Raw genomic sequence first — 14555 nt, forward strand, 5'->3', positions numbered from 1 at the left:
AATTGATTGCTCCTCTAAGGGAACACTGGTTAAAGATTTAAAGGGCAGTTCATACAGGTTTTTCTATATGGAAGAATGGAGCATGTTACTTCACTGTATGTGCGGAACGTGCCAGTGTCCTTCTCCCATTCGCACTCTTGTTCACACATGTCCTGTACGCAATTTTAGTACTCACACGACGTGTACTGCGTGAACTATAGGCATTCTTACACGAACCTGGTTTTCCATTATTGATGTCCTGCTCACTGTAAAGCTACGTACACTACATGATTTTCTCATGTTTGTATGCATGTACATTTAGGTTTGTGTCTGTATGTTCAATATATGGTTCTGCTTGTCACAGCAAGAGACAGGATGTGATTTACTGCCGCTACGAGCCATCAAATTTCCTCAATAGCATTTGTGTTTCCTCTGTGTCCAGTCCTTACCTCTCCCATAGATAATAATTGTCTCAGTGTGTTTTTGCGGTCAGGTTATCCTTTAGCTTTGGTGAGTTTATGAAGAGTCCCAGGCCGCTATTGTAACGATCATAGCTTGTGGATCACAGCTCATGGCGCATGCCACAAGTGCATTTGTGGGGGCTAGTTTAAGAGCAGGAAAAAAATGTAGCTCCACCTGATACATGGTTTAAGAGGGCTGTACTTATGCCCCTAATTAATCATCGGTGTGCTTTTGGGGCAACATGCAATAAAGCAAACGGAGTGCAGTCTCCCATTCCCTATTAAAAAGCCAGGGGGTCTTGCATGATGGTGGATTGCTACAGTATTATGATGGCAGATTTGCCGGATAGTAAGAGAGGAAACAGACCTGCTCACGTGCGAATGAAAGTGTTTGATTCGAGCATCCTGGTGTGTATTGAGAAGAGTGTACACACATTGTGCAACCTGTCTATGTAGGTGTATATAACTATTTTTAATAAAAACACTGACAATGAAATGCTAAGCCATTGCCCCATTCAGACATTTTTTTTGTTTGTCAATCACACAATTTCTTTCTGTTGCCTTAGCAACAATGTGCCCGAATACACAATTTTTCAGTGGAAAGTGCCATGGGTGCTCAGATGGGCACAAGTGCATTTGCTATTCAAACAACGGGGAGAGTGGGAAAATGGTAATTAGCACAGAAACTTGCCTCATGCCTGGCACCTCTTTGCACCAGGTGTAAGATAAAACCCTCTGTCTTTCAGATCACAGGGAATGTAGAAGTAGTAAGAAAAAGCTTATGGCACATATGAAAATTGCACAGAAAAAAAAAAAACTATGAAAAACAGCACAGCTTTGTCACTGTAGCTCTTGATATGTCAGCTTAATGTATAAAAGCGAAATCCAATGAACTGACAAAAATCAGCCCTCACATGAAAAGAATCAAACCAGTTATTGTTGAATAATACAGGCTTTGTCTGTTAGTTCTTTCTGCTCTTCACTCCTCCCCCCGGTTTATTTTTCCTGCTCCCCCCTTTATCTCCAACTAGGAGCATCTTGGTGATGACTGATGCTGTAACATCTGTACTCAGAAGCTACTGGAGTCTGTCCTGGGGGCATACTAAAAGACACTGTGATCAGCTCGACACTGTGTGTCAGTCAATGATATAGCAGCAACTGTACATCTGTACCCGATTACACTGCAATCATCAGGGTCGCTGCCAGGGCAGGAAATGGCCCATTTCCCTCCAACCTGGATTCGGCTCCGTTCTAGTTCGCACACCCAATTTTGAACCATTTGGAGCATTTTGACCGAGAATAGATTGGTGTCAGTCCGCGGCATGAACAGTGACAGAGAAAACACTCATGTTAATAGATTGGTTTATCTTATTTATTAAAAATGGCCAGAAAACATTTTTCGAGTTGTAGTCGTCCTCACAGCACGGCGTTGTGGGGTGAAATGTCAGTCGGTTGAAGGTTCGACCCACCGCCCTTCTCCAGACTCTCATCACCACAAGGTTGACATTTATATTTTTCAGGGAAATATCTCAATAACAATTTGATTGATTGCCATAATATTTGGTACACGAAGTATATGAATGTGGTCCAGAGGATGAATCCTTATGACTTTTGGGGATACCCTGACTTTTTTACTGGTCTAGTGAAATATTAGTGGATGAGCACAGAATTTGACAAACACATACGAGGTTCCCGGAGGAGGTTTCCTCTTCAAATGACTTTGGTGATATCCTGACAAATTGCCATGATATATCTCACTGTACCTGAATACAGCTTATTGACAATAGACAAGCTTATTGTTTATTTGGGAATTTCAACATGGAAACAATTGTCTATTTACATAAACTTTTTCAACTATACCTACCCAAATCACAAAAGAACAATGTGAATGGAAAGTGGTCTCAGACTTTTGGACCGCCTCTGTAAATCATTGTGTGCATGTGTACTTCACAAAAAAACAAGTTTAATGAAACAAACATTTACTTGTTCATTTGTTATTTTGTTAGCTGCAAAACCGAGGACTGTTCCCTGCAGGGCAAGCAAACGCTCGGTACAAACATCCCATCAGAGAGACTGTGGGCCTTTTAGAGGAGACCCATAATCAAAACGAGTAAGGAATTACAGAAAACTAGGATATGTTATTTACTGCACAATGAAGAAAAAAAAAGAGACCCAGGGAAAAGAAAGGGTGTTGTTTTTCTGTGCAGGGAGAGGCTGTGTTTCCTCTCATCCATGGTAAATTTGTCTTCTGGACATACATTGGCAATGGTAATTCCCCCCCCTCTTTGCTTTCACGCATCATCTCCCTCCGCTGCCTGTCCTCACCGCTGCACCCTGTGATCCTGTATCCTCCAGATGTGCTCTTTTACTCTGGTGATCATTACCGTCATTACAGTAAAGGGCAGCATCATTAACCTAACACACACACACACACACACACACACACACTCTCCTGTATCCAGTCTTATTCTCAGAACGATTCAAATCCATGGAGGATAAGTTAAAGCATTGGCACAGATAAAGCATGGATGTCATTTTTTTCATAAGATTTCATTGAAGTTAGCAGCTGACAGTGATACGTCTTCCTCTATGTTCTTGCAGCTCGCTCTCATCATTTGGCTTGGAAAAGGATTACACACGTTATGCTGCAGGAAGTACTGAGCTTTATTGGAAGACTTGAAAATGCTTTTACGACACTCTAAACAGTGTTTCTCTCTGCCAATGACACACGGATATTGTTGAGGAAAGAAAAGAAAAAACACTTCCAGATGATTCTTCTTTGTTGGCAGCCCCGAAAGTTCCACTTGAGCAAAGCGAAACAGCAGACTGGCAAGAACGAAGAGGTAAAATTGGACGACTTTCTGCATTCTTTGTCAAGCGAATTCAAAGCCTACAGAAAGCAGCCTTGTAATTGGATCGCCGGATGTTGCACACATGTTTCTCTGGCATCGCGGTTGGTCCTCATACTGTGAGAACGTACACGCTGCTCCGTGCAGCCGAGTTCTCCAGCCACTCCGGTGGTGTTCTTCTGTGGTGTCAGTTAACTTGCAGTGGCCAGGGATTTGGCTCAGCATTTGTGAGGCTGTTATTGCGGCTGCTGGCTTCCTGCACCTGATTGGAAGAGGACTGTTCCAAAAAAACTTGTAACTTTTGCCCAGACTGTTCAGTCAGCACAGTAAGGTCAGTTTGTTGGACCCCTGGAGGAAGTTCTTTATTATTATTATGCAAACTCATGTGCTGCCTTATCACTGTCATACCCGTAATCACAGTAAATACTGCTGTCTTGACCTTTATTGCCCCTACCTATGCCAATTTGCGTGAATGTGATTGAGGCGGTATTTAATTACTGCAAGCGGAGGAAGAAAGATGTGGAAAAAGTTGTAGGTCGCTTGCTCGTTGAAGATGTTGAATTTAGAGAGAACAGGTTTCGTCTCTTCGGAGCAGATTGAATTCCCTCGGTTAGAGACTGGTGTCTCCTCTGTAAGACGTGAGCGGAGAGTAGTGGAAATCCCAGCAGTGCTCTCGGCCCGTCCTCTCCCTGTAGATGGAGTACAGTAATTAGATTTCTTTGCCCCCTTCCTCCCCTTCCAAGGTTTTCTATCCTACATGCAGGGTACCTTCAGCACACATACAAGCAAGGACAAATGAACAGTTAGACAGATAGATGCAACCCCCCCTGCTGCTTTTGTTCGCCTCCAAACCCTGTTTATGTAAAATAAGATTTTTTTTTTTTTTTTAAACGAGAGCAGCAGAGAAATTCATTGAGATTCCCAAAATCGCTAGCGGCTGTAGAGTTGTACGTACAGTAGCTAATTAGAGGCGAAGATAAACCTCTGTCTCTCACTCTTTCTCGCTATCTCGCTGCCGGTTGTCTTTATCAGCGAGGATCCCACTCTGTTCAAAAGCGAAGACACATTTATCACCCACTGGGGATTTGATAAGAGGTCGCGGCTAAGCCTTTAACCCCATTGTTTTAATGATGAGGCTGAACAATGCTGCAATCCTGTATCTCTCCTTCTGTCTTTGTCTTACTCTCTCTTTCTACTGGAACCAGCGGTGGCGGTTGGTGGGGACGAGTCACAGAGCATTCTTACGGGGCTGCGTTAGTGGGGGAGTCACGTTTCGCGCACGGATAAAATGATTAAACATGAGCCAGGAAGGTCGGTTTAAGTAGTACGGTAAATATAAGAAGGCTTCTAACAGTTCAGTTCATTTGTGTGGTGTTTTTTTTTTTGGGCCATTGCAGCTTCTCGCCGGATGCAGCCGCCTCGCCGAATGAGTGAATGAGGGCCTTTGTGTACTGAGCCATCATCTGTTCATGCTCGAAAGAATCCGAATGGTGAAGTGGATGATATCCATGAAGTAATCTGCAACACTTCCTCCTCATTTGCCATTTTATTGATTTAGCTGTTGATGAGGGTCTTGCCTTGCCTCAGCTTGATTCCAAAGCTCACTTCTTCTACTTGTATAACTAGGGTCTCAATACCTGTGGTTGCTCATGTGGTCAAATACAGGATCTTTTTTACTTACTCTAGAATGGATAATTTCAGATTTTATCAAACTTTTGCTCATTACAAACAATTGATTTCGGGCAAGGGTCATGTGTTTATACGACATTTAACTTTCTTACTATGATTACTGAATTGATCGAACAATCTCCTGCTGCATTGGTGTGAAAGGGAGTTTACAGCTTTAAAGAAAACATACGGATCATAGCTGGGTGAATTCAGGATGATTTGCTACGGTGTTGTGTATCAAATGGCCAAAACCTTTTGCATGCGCATAGCAGGATAGATGGGATGCTGACTACTGTCAGTTCCCAGCTCCCTTTGGTGTGTGTGTGTGTGTGTGTGTGTGTGTGTGTGTGTGTGTGTGTGTGTGTGTGTGTGTGTGTGTGTGTGTGTGTGTGTGTGTGTGTGTGTGTGTGTGTGTGTGTGTGTGTGTGTGTGAGTGTGAGTGAGAGAGAGAGAGAGAGAGAGAGAGAGAGATTGGAGGCCACAGGGAGGGATGGGTGCGCAGTGACTGATGGCTGGGAGTGATTTATGGGGAGCCGGGGCTGCAACATGCCTCCCCACGCCGTATCATTTTGTATCCCCCTGTCATGCAAATTATCAACAGCCACCGTTTCATGATGAATTATTTCCTGCTTCACCTGCACTTTAATGGCAACCGCCCTTCAATCCAAGCGTGCACGGTGCACGTTCCACTCCTACGCAGCCCGTTGTCACAGGCATGCAGAAGAAGAAGCAACAGTAGGAGTTTGTGTCAAAGAGAAAGAAGGAAGAAAGATGTGAAGGAAAATGTCTTCTCCTAGAATGGGAGGAGGTTGTGTGGCAAGATAGAAACTTAGCTCGCAATTAGGAAATCCAATCTTGTTGCCTGCAAATCAGTGGCCGAGAGATGAAAGGGAGTTGATGGAGAGTGGGAAGAGAAAGAAGGGGAGGGGGGGATTGATGGGAGGGGGTACAAACATAATTAGATGAGGACGGACGGTTCCTTAATTCATTTATTCCGTTATTTTGTGGACGACGCCGGCGTCGACTATTAGCATTTGAATAGTAAACGGTGTTTCAATCAGGTCCAACAATTAAGACAAACGTGGCTCAGACGACTTTAGCATATAAACGGATTCGCAAAATACATGTTGATAATGGTAGGGACCCCCCCCCCCCCCCTTCTCTGTGTTTTTTTCTGCAATCCCTTATCAGAATTCAATTTGAATCTGTTTTCATCACGCTGCCTGCTTACTCTGGGTATTCTCTTTCTATTCTCTCTGCCTCCTTCCTTTCCACCCTCCCCACCTCTGTCTGTCAAAGCAAAGGCCAGTCCCCAGATGGGAGTCTTTATCACAAAGAAAAACACAAAAGAGCCAGTGCTGTTTCAAGGCTGACAGGTAAATGGGATTTCCGCAGAGACCGAGACAAGACGTGGAATTATCAGCGCAGAGAGTGCATGTTTTCACGAGGGCACCCACTCAGCAAAAGGAAAGAGGGAGAACGCAGCAAAGCATAGAGAGGAGACAAAAATCAGGGGGGAACTGGGCTGAACATTCCACCGCTGAAGGTGATACGCTTATTTATGGTGTACGGCCTCTCCAATCTGTGTATAGCTCAGCAGGTAGAGCAAAACACTGGAACTTTGCACAGTTATATGTCCCATCCTCTGTATGGCTGAGTGGATTCATAATGTTATTGTCAATGGAAGGAGATGGATTTTATTCTCGGTGTAGCTCAGTGGCCATAGCCACTGAGTGTACGTCCCACCAGGCCACCCACACTGATTATACCACGAGTCCCTTTGGATAACAATGTACAGAAAGTGGTGTGTGCTACTATTTTGAAGCCAAGGGTAATGGGTCGTGTATCATATTTCGTCATTGTCAAGTGCAAGTGCATTTTCCCAGAGGGGTGCCAGCTATCATTATCCCGGAGGTAGCGGTAGCCGACAGCAGCACGCGTCCACAAGTTTTCATTCCAGCAGAGAACTGCTGCAGCTGTTCGCACCCTCAGTCAGTTTGAAGGTGGACACGACGAGTGCGAATGGGATACTCTGGTGTTTCATGACAAACGGATTATTGGTCCTTTAATGGATTAAGGATTAGCTCGTCTAACAGCAGCTACTTTCCTGGCCAACGCCAGCGAGGTCATCCTAAACGACACTGTTTATTTTGATGCCGTTAAAAAAAAAATTGAATTTGGCTTACCCAGTGCAAGTGCACATGCAAGCCTTTTTTTGAGAGGGTTACCCATGAGGCAGAGGTCGCACCAGAGCGAGACCTGAGTAGTGTCTGACCTACATTCAACCCGTGTCCTGAAAGAGGGTGGCCAGTTTGGCGTAAACACTATTCACTGTGTTGGTCTACCAATAGTTACATGTTACAAAAGTACTATGGTATTTTTTTGTTGGGGGGGGGCAGTTCAATGTAGGCAATCTCAGCCTCTACCTTTAACATTGAAAGAGTGCCTTCCTCCATTTATTTTTCTTGGAGACAATTTCAGAGGTCAGCTTTATCTTCTGACTGCACTGCAAACGAGACAGCTTTATCAACTTCTTTATTCTACCTTTTTTTTTAAATTTTATTTTCAATTCTTTATCTCTTATTCATACAGACAATGTTTTGGAAATTGAAAATGCTTTTCTTTCCTCGGACACGGGCCATCTTTTCTCTCAGAAAGTGATTTTTAGTTTTTTCAGCAGACAAGGACCCAGGTGGAGCGGTCGGACTCCTGAAGCCTGTGTAATGACGCCGCTCTGAAAAGGGACGGGGGTGTTATCGCTGTTGCCTGTGCTAAATTGTCTCTATGAAATCAGTTTTTACTCCATAAGGTCCATTGGGACAAGCCAGTGGAGCGAGACAATCCATTTACATGACATGAAAATTGTCTGTTGATTCAGTCCACTTCAATTCACAGCTATTCTTAAGACCTTGAAAGAAAGGCTGTAGTGTGTAATGACGATCTGACAGAGATTATATTCTGCCTAGTGCTATTGAATTTTTTTTTCTAATTTGGATATTATACCGTACTTAGTTCATTATTGAAGTAATTGTTTGAAATTCAATTTGCGTCTCATGTCCATATGGTTTGAATGTCTGAAAAAACCGTCAGGAGCCATTTAGCTTAGCTTTGCATAAACACTGGAAATAAGAGGAAGAGCCTGGATCTGTCCCATGGTAACAAAATCCACCTACTAGTGACTCTCAGGGCATTTTCACACCTTAATGTCTGGACTAAGGGTTATTTCTTTGTTACTTTGGGAGCGTTGGCTGGTTGTAACTCCCCATCCAGTTGATTTAGTTAAAGCTACAGTGTGTAATATTGAGAAGAACTTATTCACAGAAATTGAATATATTGTCCATAACTGTGTTCATATATGTATAATCACATGCAACAAATAACCAATATTTTTTCGTCAACTTTGAATGAGTTAAATATAGTTACATGAGGTGGACCTGACCTCCGTGTAAGTCGCCATGTTTGCTACATCGTGTTGAATACGGTTGTTGCACAGAACGGTCACACACCGGAAATGGAATCAGCGGTGTGCCGCCATTAAGTGTCCCCTGTCGGATGCTCAGTTGGTTGCTGTTTGCAACTTTACCACCAGATCCCGCCAGAAAATTAAAAAACTTACACACTGGGGCTTTAATTTTTCGTTGCCACTGTCATATCATTGTGATGTTACTACCAACATTACCAACTTCAGGCGCTGTACTCAAAATGAACATCCTCGGAGGCGAAGACCGCAAGCAATCCTGTGGAAAAAATTGTAATTAAACAAACCGACCCATGGTTCAGGTTTGATCAGGACGGAGACCACCTCTCTGGGTCGGACTAAACTTTGGTCCGTTGGTCCGGACCGTGGTACGAGGCTCCTTTCACACCTTCTATCTTGGTTCAGACTTGACTGATAAGTCCAAAGGCCCAGACCAAACAAGGTGGGTGTGTTAGCGCCCTTAATCGCACTGATTAATACATGAGTTCTTGTTTGTTAAAGTGTAGAAACAATAACCGGGGTGGTGTGTCGGTTGCTTTTAGCTAAGCTAATCGACTGCAGGAAATTTGATGACTTCACCATGGACATTTTCACTATTTGACTATTTGACTTAGTCTGTAACTTTTGAAGCTACAACTGCGGATGCATCACACATACAGTGTGTGACATACATATGGGAGAAGCTCACTGCTGCTGCGTGGCGGCATCGTGCGGCGTCTGCGTGGGATGTGGATCATCGGAGACGTGGCGACAGAACTCAGACGCACTGACACATGTATGCATATGCACACTTACACACTCCCACGCGTTATTTGGGGGCATGATTAATCGTGGCATCTCTGGGAGTTTTAGACGAGGTTCAGAAAAGCCGTTTCAGCTTCAAACGGATTTTCTTTCTCTCCCGATGGGTTCGGTCGTCGTCATTATTACGGGATTCATTCTTGTCTATCACTTCTTCATTACTGCCGCCATGGCGTCTTCCTCCCACTTCCTTATGTCTCTGAGGTGACAAAGACGTTGCAGCTCCCTGGTGGATACTGTAACCAACCCAGCATTTCCACAATCAGCATTGCCTGAGTCATCGGTTGATCCCGTCAAACGTTTTCCCAGGCTCACACTACTGTTCGCTGCTTCGCTTTGTTTTCATTCGCAGGGTCTGAACAATTGTAGTTGAGCTGCGTAATTCCTCGTAGAACAGATACAAAAACACTAACATGTCTGTGAGCACTGAAGAACTACATTGCAGAAAAATGCACACACACTTTTACACACACACACACACACACACACACACACACACCTGTGCACACAGTCATACAGATTAATCAGCTAGTTCTATAGACATAAAGGGCATCTGGGGCCTTTCGGTCATCGTCTGGCAACAACACCAAGGATTCACATTCACACAAATGTGTAAACACAATTTGGGACTAGACAGTGTTGAACCTGGCCAGTGTTTAAGGCACCTGGAGCAGTGGGCAAGGTTATATGACATTTTATAATTCCTGGTCATACACGCATGTATGCAAACAGATCCATGAAGGGTGTGGTCCATAGTGATACAGCTGCACGCCCACTGACGGGTCTCAGCAGGGTGAGTTTTCGATTGTAAATGAATTCAACCTCGGCTGGTACCGGCCTAAATCATCAGTTCCCATCTATGGCAGATGAATTATTTAATGGTCCAGCATGTGCAAACCGTTGTCCTCGCACAGCTCAGAATATTAATATAAATTTAGGTCACATTTGTATTCCGCTGCCCTTTGTGATTATGCAGAGCGGCGTACTTGATGGTTCTGAGCAATTTCGTGGGGAGTGAAGTCGCAGCGGTATCAGCAGTGGATAGAGGTTTTTTTTCAGAAGGATACTCCTTGTCTTTGTTGTGCAGATTTCTGGGACAGACCGGTGCCTTTTTTCACATACACAGGCTGCAGTTTATCCGCTTTTGTTGCCAGTTTTCATTATTTTTTTGGCTGGGTCTCTCCCTCTGTAGAGGAGTCAGCAGGCAGCCAGACTCCCCTCCATAGGACCACTTGCAGATAGAAAATAGAGCGGCTCATTTTCTTTGCCAAAGACCTGCAGAAAACTAATTTCACGATCCTCTTACCTATACACATGTTTATAGCGTAAACACACACACACACACACACATACTGTATGTGTACATGAGGTCCTACAATCATCAACCATAACCCACACACTTTATTTTCTAATCTTAAAGCATTAAAGCCATCTTCACCGTGTCGTAATATGACGTATTATTATATTATAATTCAGATCTTTTCCTTCAATCCAAATTAATTTCTTTATGTTGCCGGCCAAAAGTGACAGCAACTTGCCAAAAAGTCTAAATGTTTCACCCCAAGTTGTGAAACCAAATCCCCCCAGACTCAGACAAACGCTCCCTTCACACAGAGAAACAACTCATTTTGCAGCCCTCATTCAAAGTGGGCCTCGTCTGGCGTCTGTAGTCATTTCAGTTGTAGCGACACCGCATCAGTGCCGCAGGGCCGAGCCACACCAGCTCCGTCCTATTAACCATGTCGTTTGTAATTGAAAATAAATTGAAAATTGTGCCTCGCTTAATGGAAGTTCCCAGGGTTTTCAAAATATTTTACAACTGGAAGGCTGAAAATATCTTCTTTCTGTCTGTCTTTCTTTGTCCCTCTGTCTTTCTTTCTTTGCTATTAAATGCATGTTTATGATGAACCATTTCAAGTGACGATATTATGCAAATGATTGACCTATAACAAAATGTGAATCCTTCTATCAAATACCAAGAAACTGAGCATCAGGTTCTTGTTGAAAAACCACACCAGAGGCTGTGAAGTGAGTTATTTAAAGCCTGAAATGTTCTGGTGCAGCAAACATTGAGTCCCTGGTATTGATCACTAGTCCTCGTAGATATACTGTTTTGGTCATTTTGTGCTATGAGCTGTTAATCGAAACGTGAGGGACACAGGGTGAGACACGGTGTGAAGCACATGGCATCTTATACAGCATGTTGCCTATTTGTAATATCTTGATTTAAATCAGCGGCGTAAACAAACTAAGTCCGGCCTCAAAAAAAAGACACGTTCAGGCTTTTCTCCTTTTTTCTCCGCTGCAGCAAATTCAGCACTCGCACTTCTCTCTCTCCACCACAGGGGTGAAGGCGGTCTTCTCTGGCCACTACCATCGAAACGCTGGCGGTTGCCACGACGGCCTGGACATGGTCGTGAGCTCGGCAATCGGCTGCCAGCTCGGCCGTGACGCGCACGGCGTCAGGGTGGTGGTGGTGACGGCCGACGGTGTTGTCCATCGCTACCACGACCTGGAGCAGCTGAGGGCGGGGGGCGTGGAAGAGGACCTCAGGAAACTCCTCCAGGCATGAGGCCCAGTGAATGAGTGAAAACGGGAAAAGTTTTTACTTTTTAAAATATATTTTCAAGTTTATTTGGATTTTTACAGTTTCGAGCCCCTGTTCTTACAGGTATTTGAAAAAGACAAATCCGTTAAAGAGGCAGCCGGACATTATGAGTTAAACAGAATCTTATTATGAAATTAAATTGAGTTTATCTTTGCTCCGCTGAATGTTTTCCTTGGATTATTTCTCAGCAGGATGGATGTAATTATCTCTTCTGCTACAGCCCCGACAGGGCCGCTCGAACATCAGCGATTGTGTTCTGACACTGTTGGTTCTTCTATGGAGAGCCACAGTCCTCCTCTATCTGAAGTAGCATGACATCATGTCTGTCTGTCTAAGTGTAAGTTCAGTAGCATCATTATGTTTCCTGTGTAACTTTAAATGTATCCAGCCGGCTCCTTCCTTTAAGGAAGCGTCCCTAGGATAACTGACATTTTGATCAGAGCAGCTACAGGAGGTGTGGACGATGAAGAGATCCACTCCAATTTTTACTCAAGTGATCCTAAAATATCCAGATGCAATCGCTCCTTCTACGATGTTTGCTGTTGCTGCAGTTTAACGCCTGGTGGCCAATCCTATGCAAGTTAATCACATTACTGTATTATGTGTTTTTATGTAACTTTAATTCGTTGTTTGACGGGCCTGAAAGATCTGACCCTGGTTCCTGAATGGCCTACACTGTCACACTTTTTTTTTTCCCCTGTATGTCTGGCTAGTGTTGTAGAGACTAGTCTTTGGATAAATGTTAACTAGAGAGATAATTCTTAATCCATGCTAATCATTAAAACAAATCAATGACAATCTTGTTTTTCAAAGTAACAATCCCTCAGATTTTAAGTCAATGTGGCAATATTTATTATACTAGTAAGAAGAAAAGAAATGCTCCAGGTGATGACATGTTGATGAAGATGTCGATGTCGATGATGATGATGATGTAGACACATTTGTGATCAGTTTTGCAGTCAGTTCTATCCTTCATGACAAATACATTATCTTTCCTTCCTGCGACTGAATTTGTTTCACATGCATGCAACAGAAATTTGAGGCCAGCGAACTCTGTTGCTAACCAGGTAAAATTACAGTCAATTATCAATCAATCAATCAAATTTTGCCTCATACAACGAATCACTCTGTGGCGCGAGTGTTGCGGCATCCATTCGGTTTCTCAGAGTGACTCGTATATGAAGGCGTGGATCAAACCGAGTGTGGCCCCCTCCCCACCCCCCACTGTGAGGTTTTTGTGATGAAAACGTTTCATCACCGCACCGTGGTCTCGATCAAAGTTGACACGTCACATTGAAATGACTCCTAATCCGATTAATCTGCACACGTTTGAGATCCTGACACACACACACACTGGGTGCACAAGGCGAAAGTGTGACTGTGTTGGTGGATGCCAAACTGAAGGACTGGTGACAGACTGGTGAAATGTCATGTGTTGGTCATTAATGACGGGGAGGGCGCAGTGTTTTTCTGACTGTTCAGTCGGAGCTGAAGCAGCTGAACATTGTTGCAGCCTGCGAGATGCAAGACTTATTTTTGAGCCTGAAATTATAATTTCTGCAACAAAATTATTTTCTTTGTGAGTCCTAAATGACTATACTCGATTATACTTCACACACAAACACACAGAGATACTCGCCCTGACCGACTGGGGATAGAAGAGAGTTGTCATGGCAACCCTTTAGCAACACTTCTGTGTGTGACTGCCAGTGTCGGTGGAGAAAGTGCACGTCCGTCCGTGGTGTGACGTGAACCGTAGGTGATTTTCCATCAGCGACACGCTCACTGACCAAATTTTACACCGACAGAGGTCCGTTTTTTCCAATAGTCAGCATGTGATGGACGGGGGGGGCGTCTGAGAGTAATGGATAATGAGTGTGATTTGTGAAAGACTACTCAGTCCATATCCTTAATTTCCTGTCTGAGAAGGAACCTGATGTCCTTATCTATTTTGATATCTTCACGGTAGCCGAGCTCAGTCCCATTGCTCTTTATCTGTGTGTGTGTGTGTGCATTTGTTTTGGAGCACACAATTTTTTTTGGGGGGGGGGGGGCATCACACTTTCACTTGTCCCTATGTTGGAATTGTAATGAATTACCATACTGAACACCATGACTTAGACACAGTTGGTTGTATTTTTATAATAAATGTTGATTTCATCTAATGAGCCCTGTGTATGATTGTGTTTTTTTTCTTTTAAAACGTAAAGCAGAATGTAACTTGGCACTTCAGCGCTTAGAACATTGAGAACGCGCAGGACATGTCTTACTAAAAATATGTCTGTTCGTTCACATTCGACTGAGTTATGATGACTCCGTGAATGAGCTGGATTTTCTGAAACGCATATTGCCCAGAAGCGGGTCGAAGTGAGGTGAGCGTGGTCGCAACGAACATGCTTTGTGGGCATGTTACCTCTGGCGCAAAGTATCTGTTCAGTGTTTCTGTCGACGCTTTAATAGCCAATGGGATTCAAATAGATGTAATGAACAGCTACATAACCTCCAACACTGTGACCTATTGCTGTAGCCTGACAGGAAGCAACATTTTCAGTATTACTCGTCTCTTCAAATGTCACCAAGTCTATTAAAATGACAAAAGGGGGCAGACAGCCAGGCCTGAGGGATATAAACCATAGGTAGATGGATAGATAGATCTGCAGCGAGTTGAGCCTCCCGCTGCAGCTGCTTCTCTGTGCAGATGAGTCCATCTA

The 14555-nt window shown here is 43.8% G+C and overlaps 1 protein-coding gene across 1 annotated transcript in view; it reads left to right on the forward strand.

Annotated features, from left to right (window-relative positions):
* Positions 1-14012, forward strand: part of cpped1 (calcineurin-like phosphoesterase domain containing 1) — a 29420-nt gene extending 15408 nt beyond the window's left edge. Inside the window, exon 6 of the mRNA XM_035612278.2 lies at positions 11582-14012. Within this exon, the coding sequence (XP_035468171.1) occupies positions 11582-11808 (227 nt within the window). The 3' untranslated portion in view covers positions 11809-14012. The remainder of the gene's footprint in view (positions 1-11581) is intronic.
* The last annotated feature ends 543 nt before the right edge of the window (positions 14013-14555 follow it).

This window comes from Scophthalmus maximus, chromosome 16 (assembly GCF_022379125.1).
Source record: "Scophthalmus maximus strain ysfricsl-2021 chromosome 16, ASM2237912v1, whole genome shotgun sequence".
In the NCBI taxonomy this organism is placed as follows: Eukaryota; Metazoa; Chordata; class Actinopteri; order Pleuronectiformes; family Scophthalmidae; genus Scophthalmus; species Scophthalmus maximus.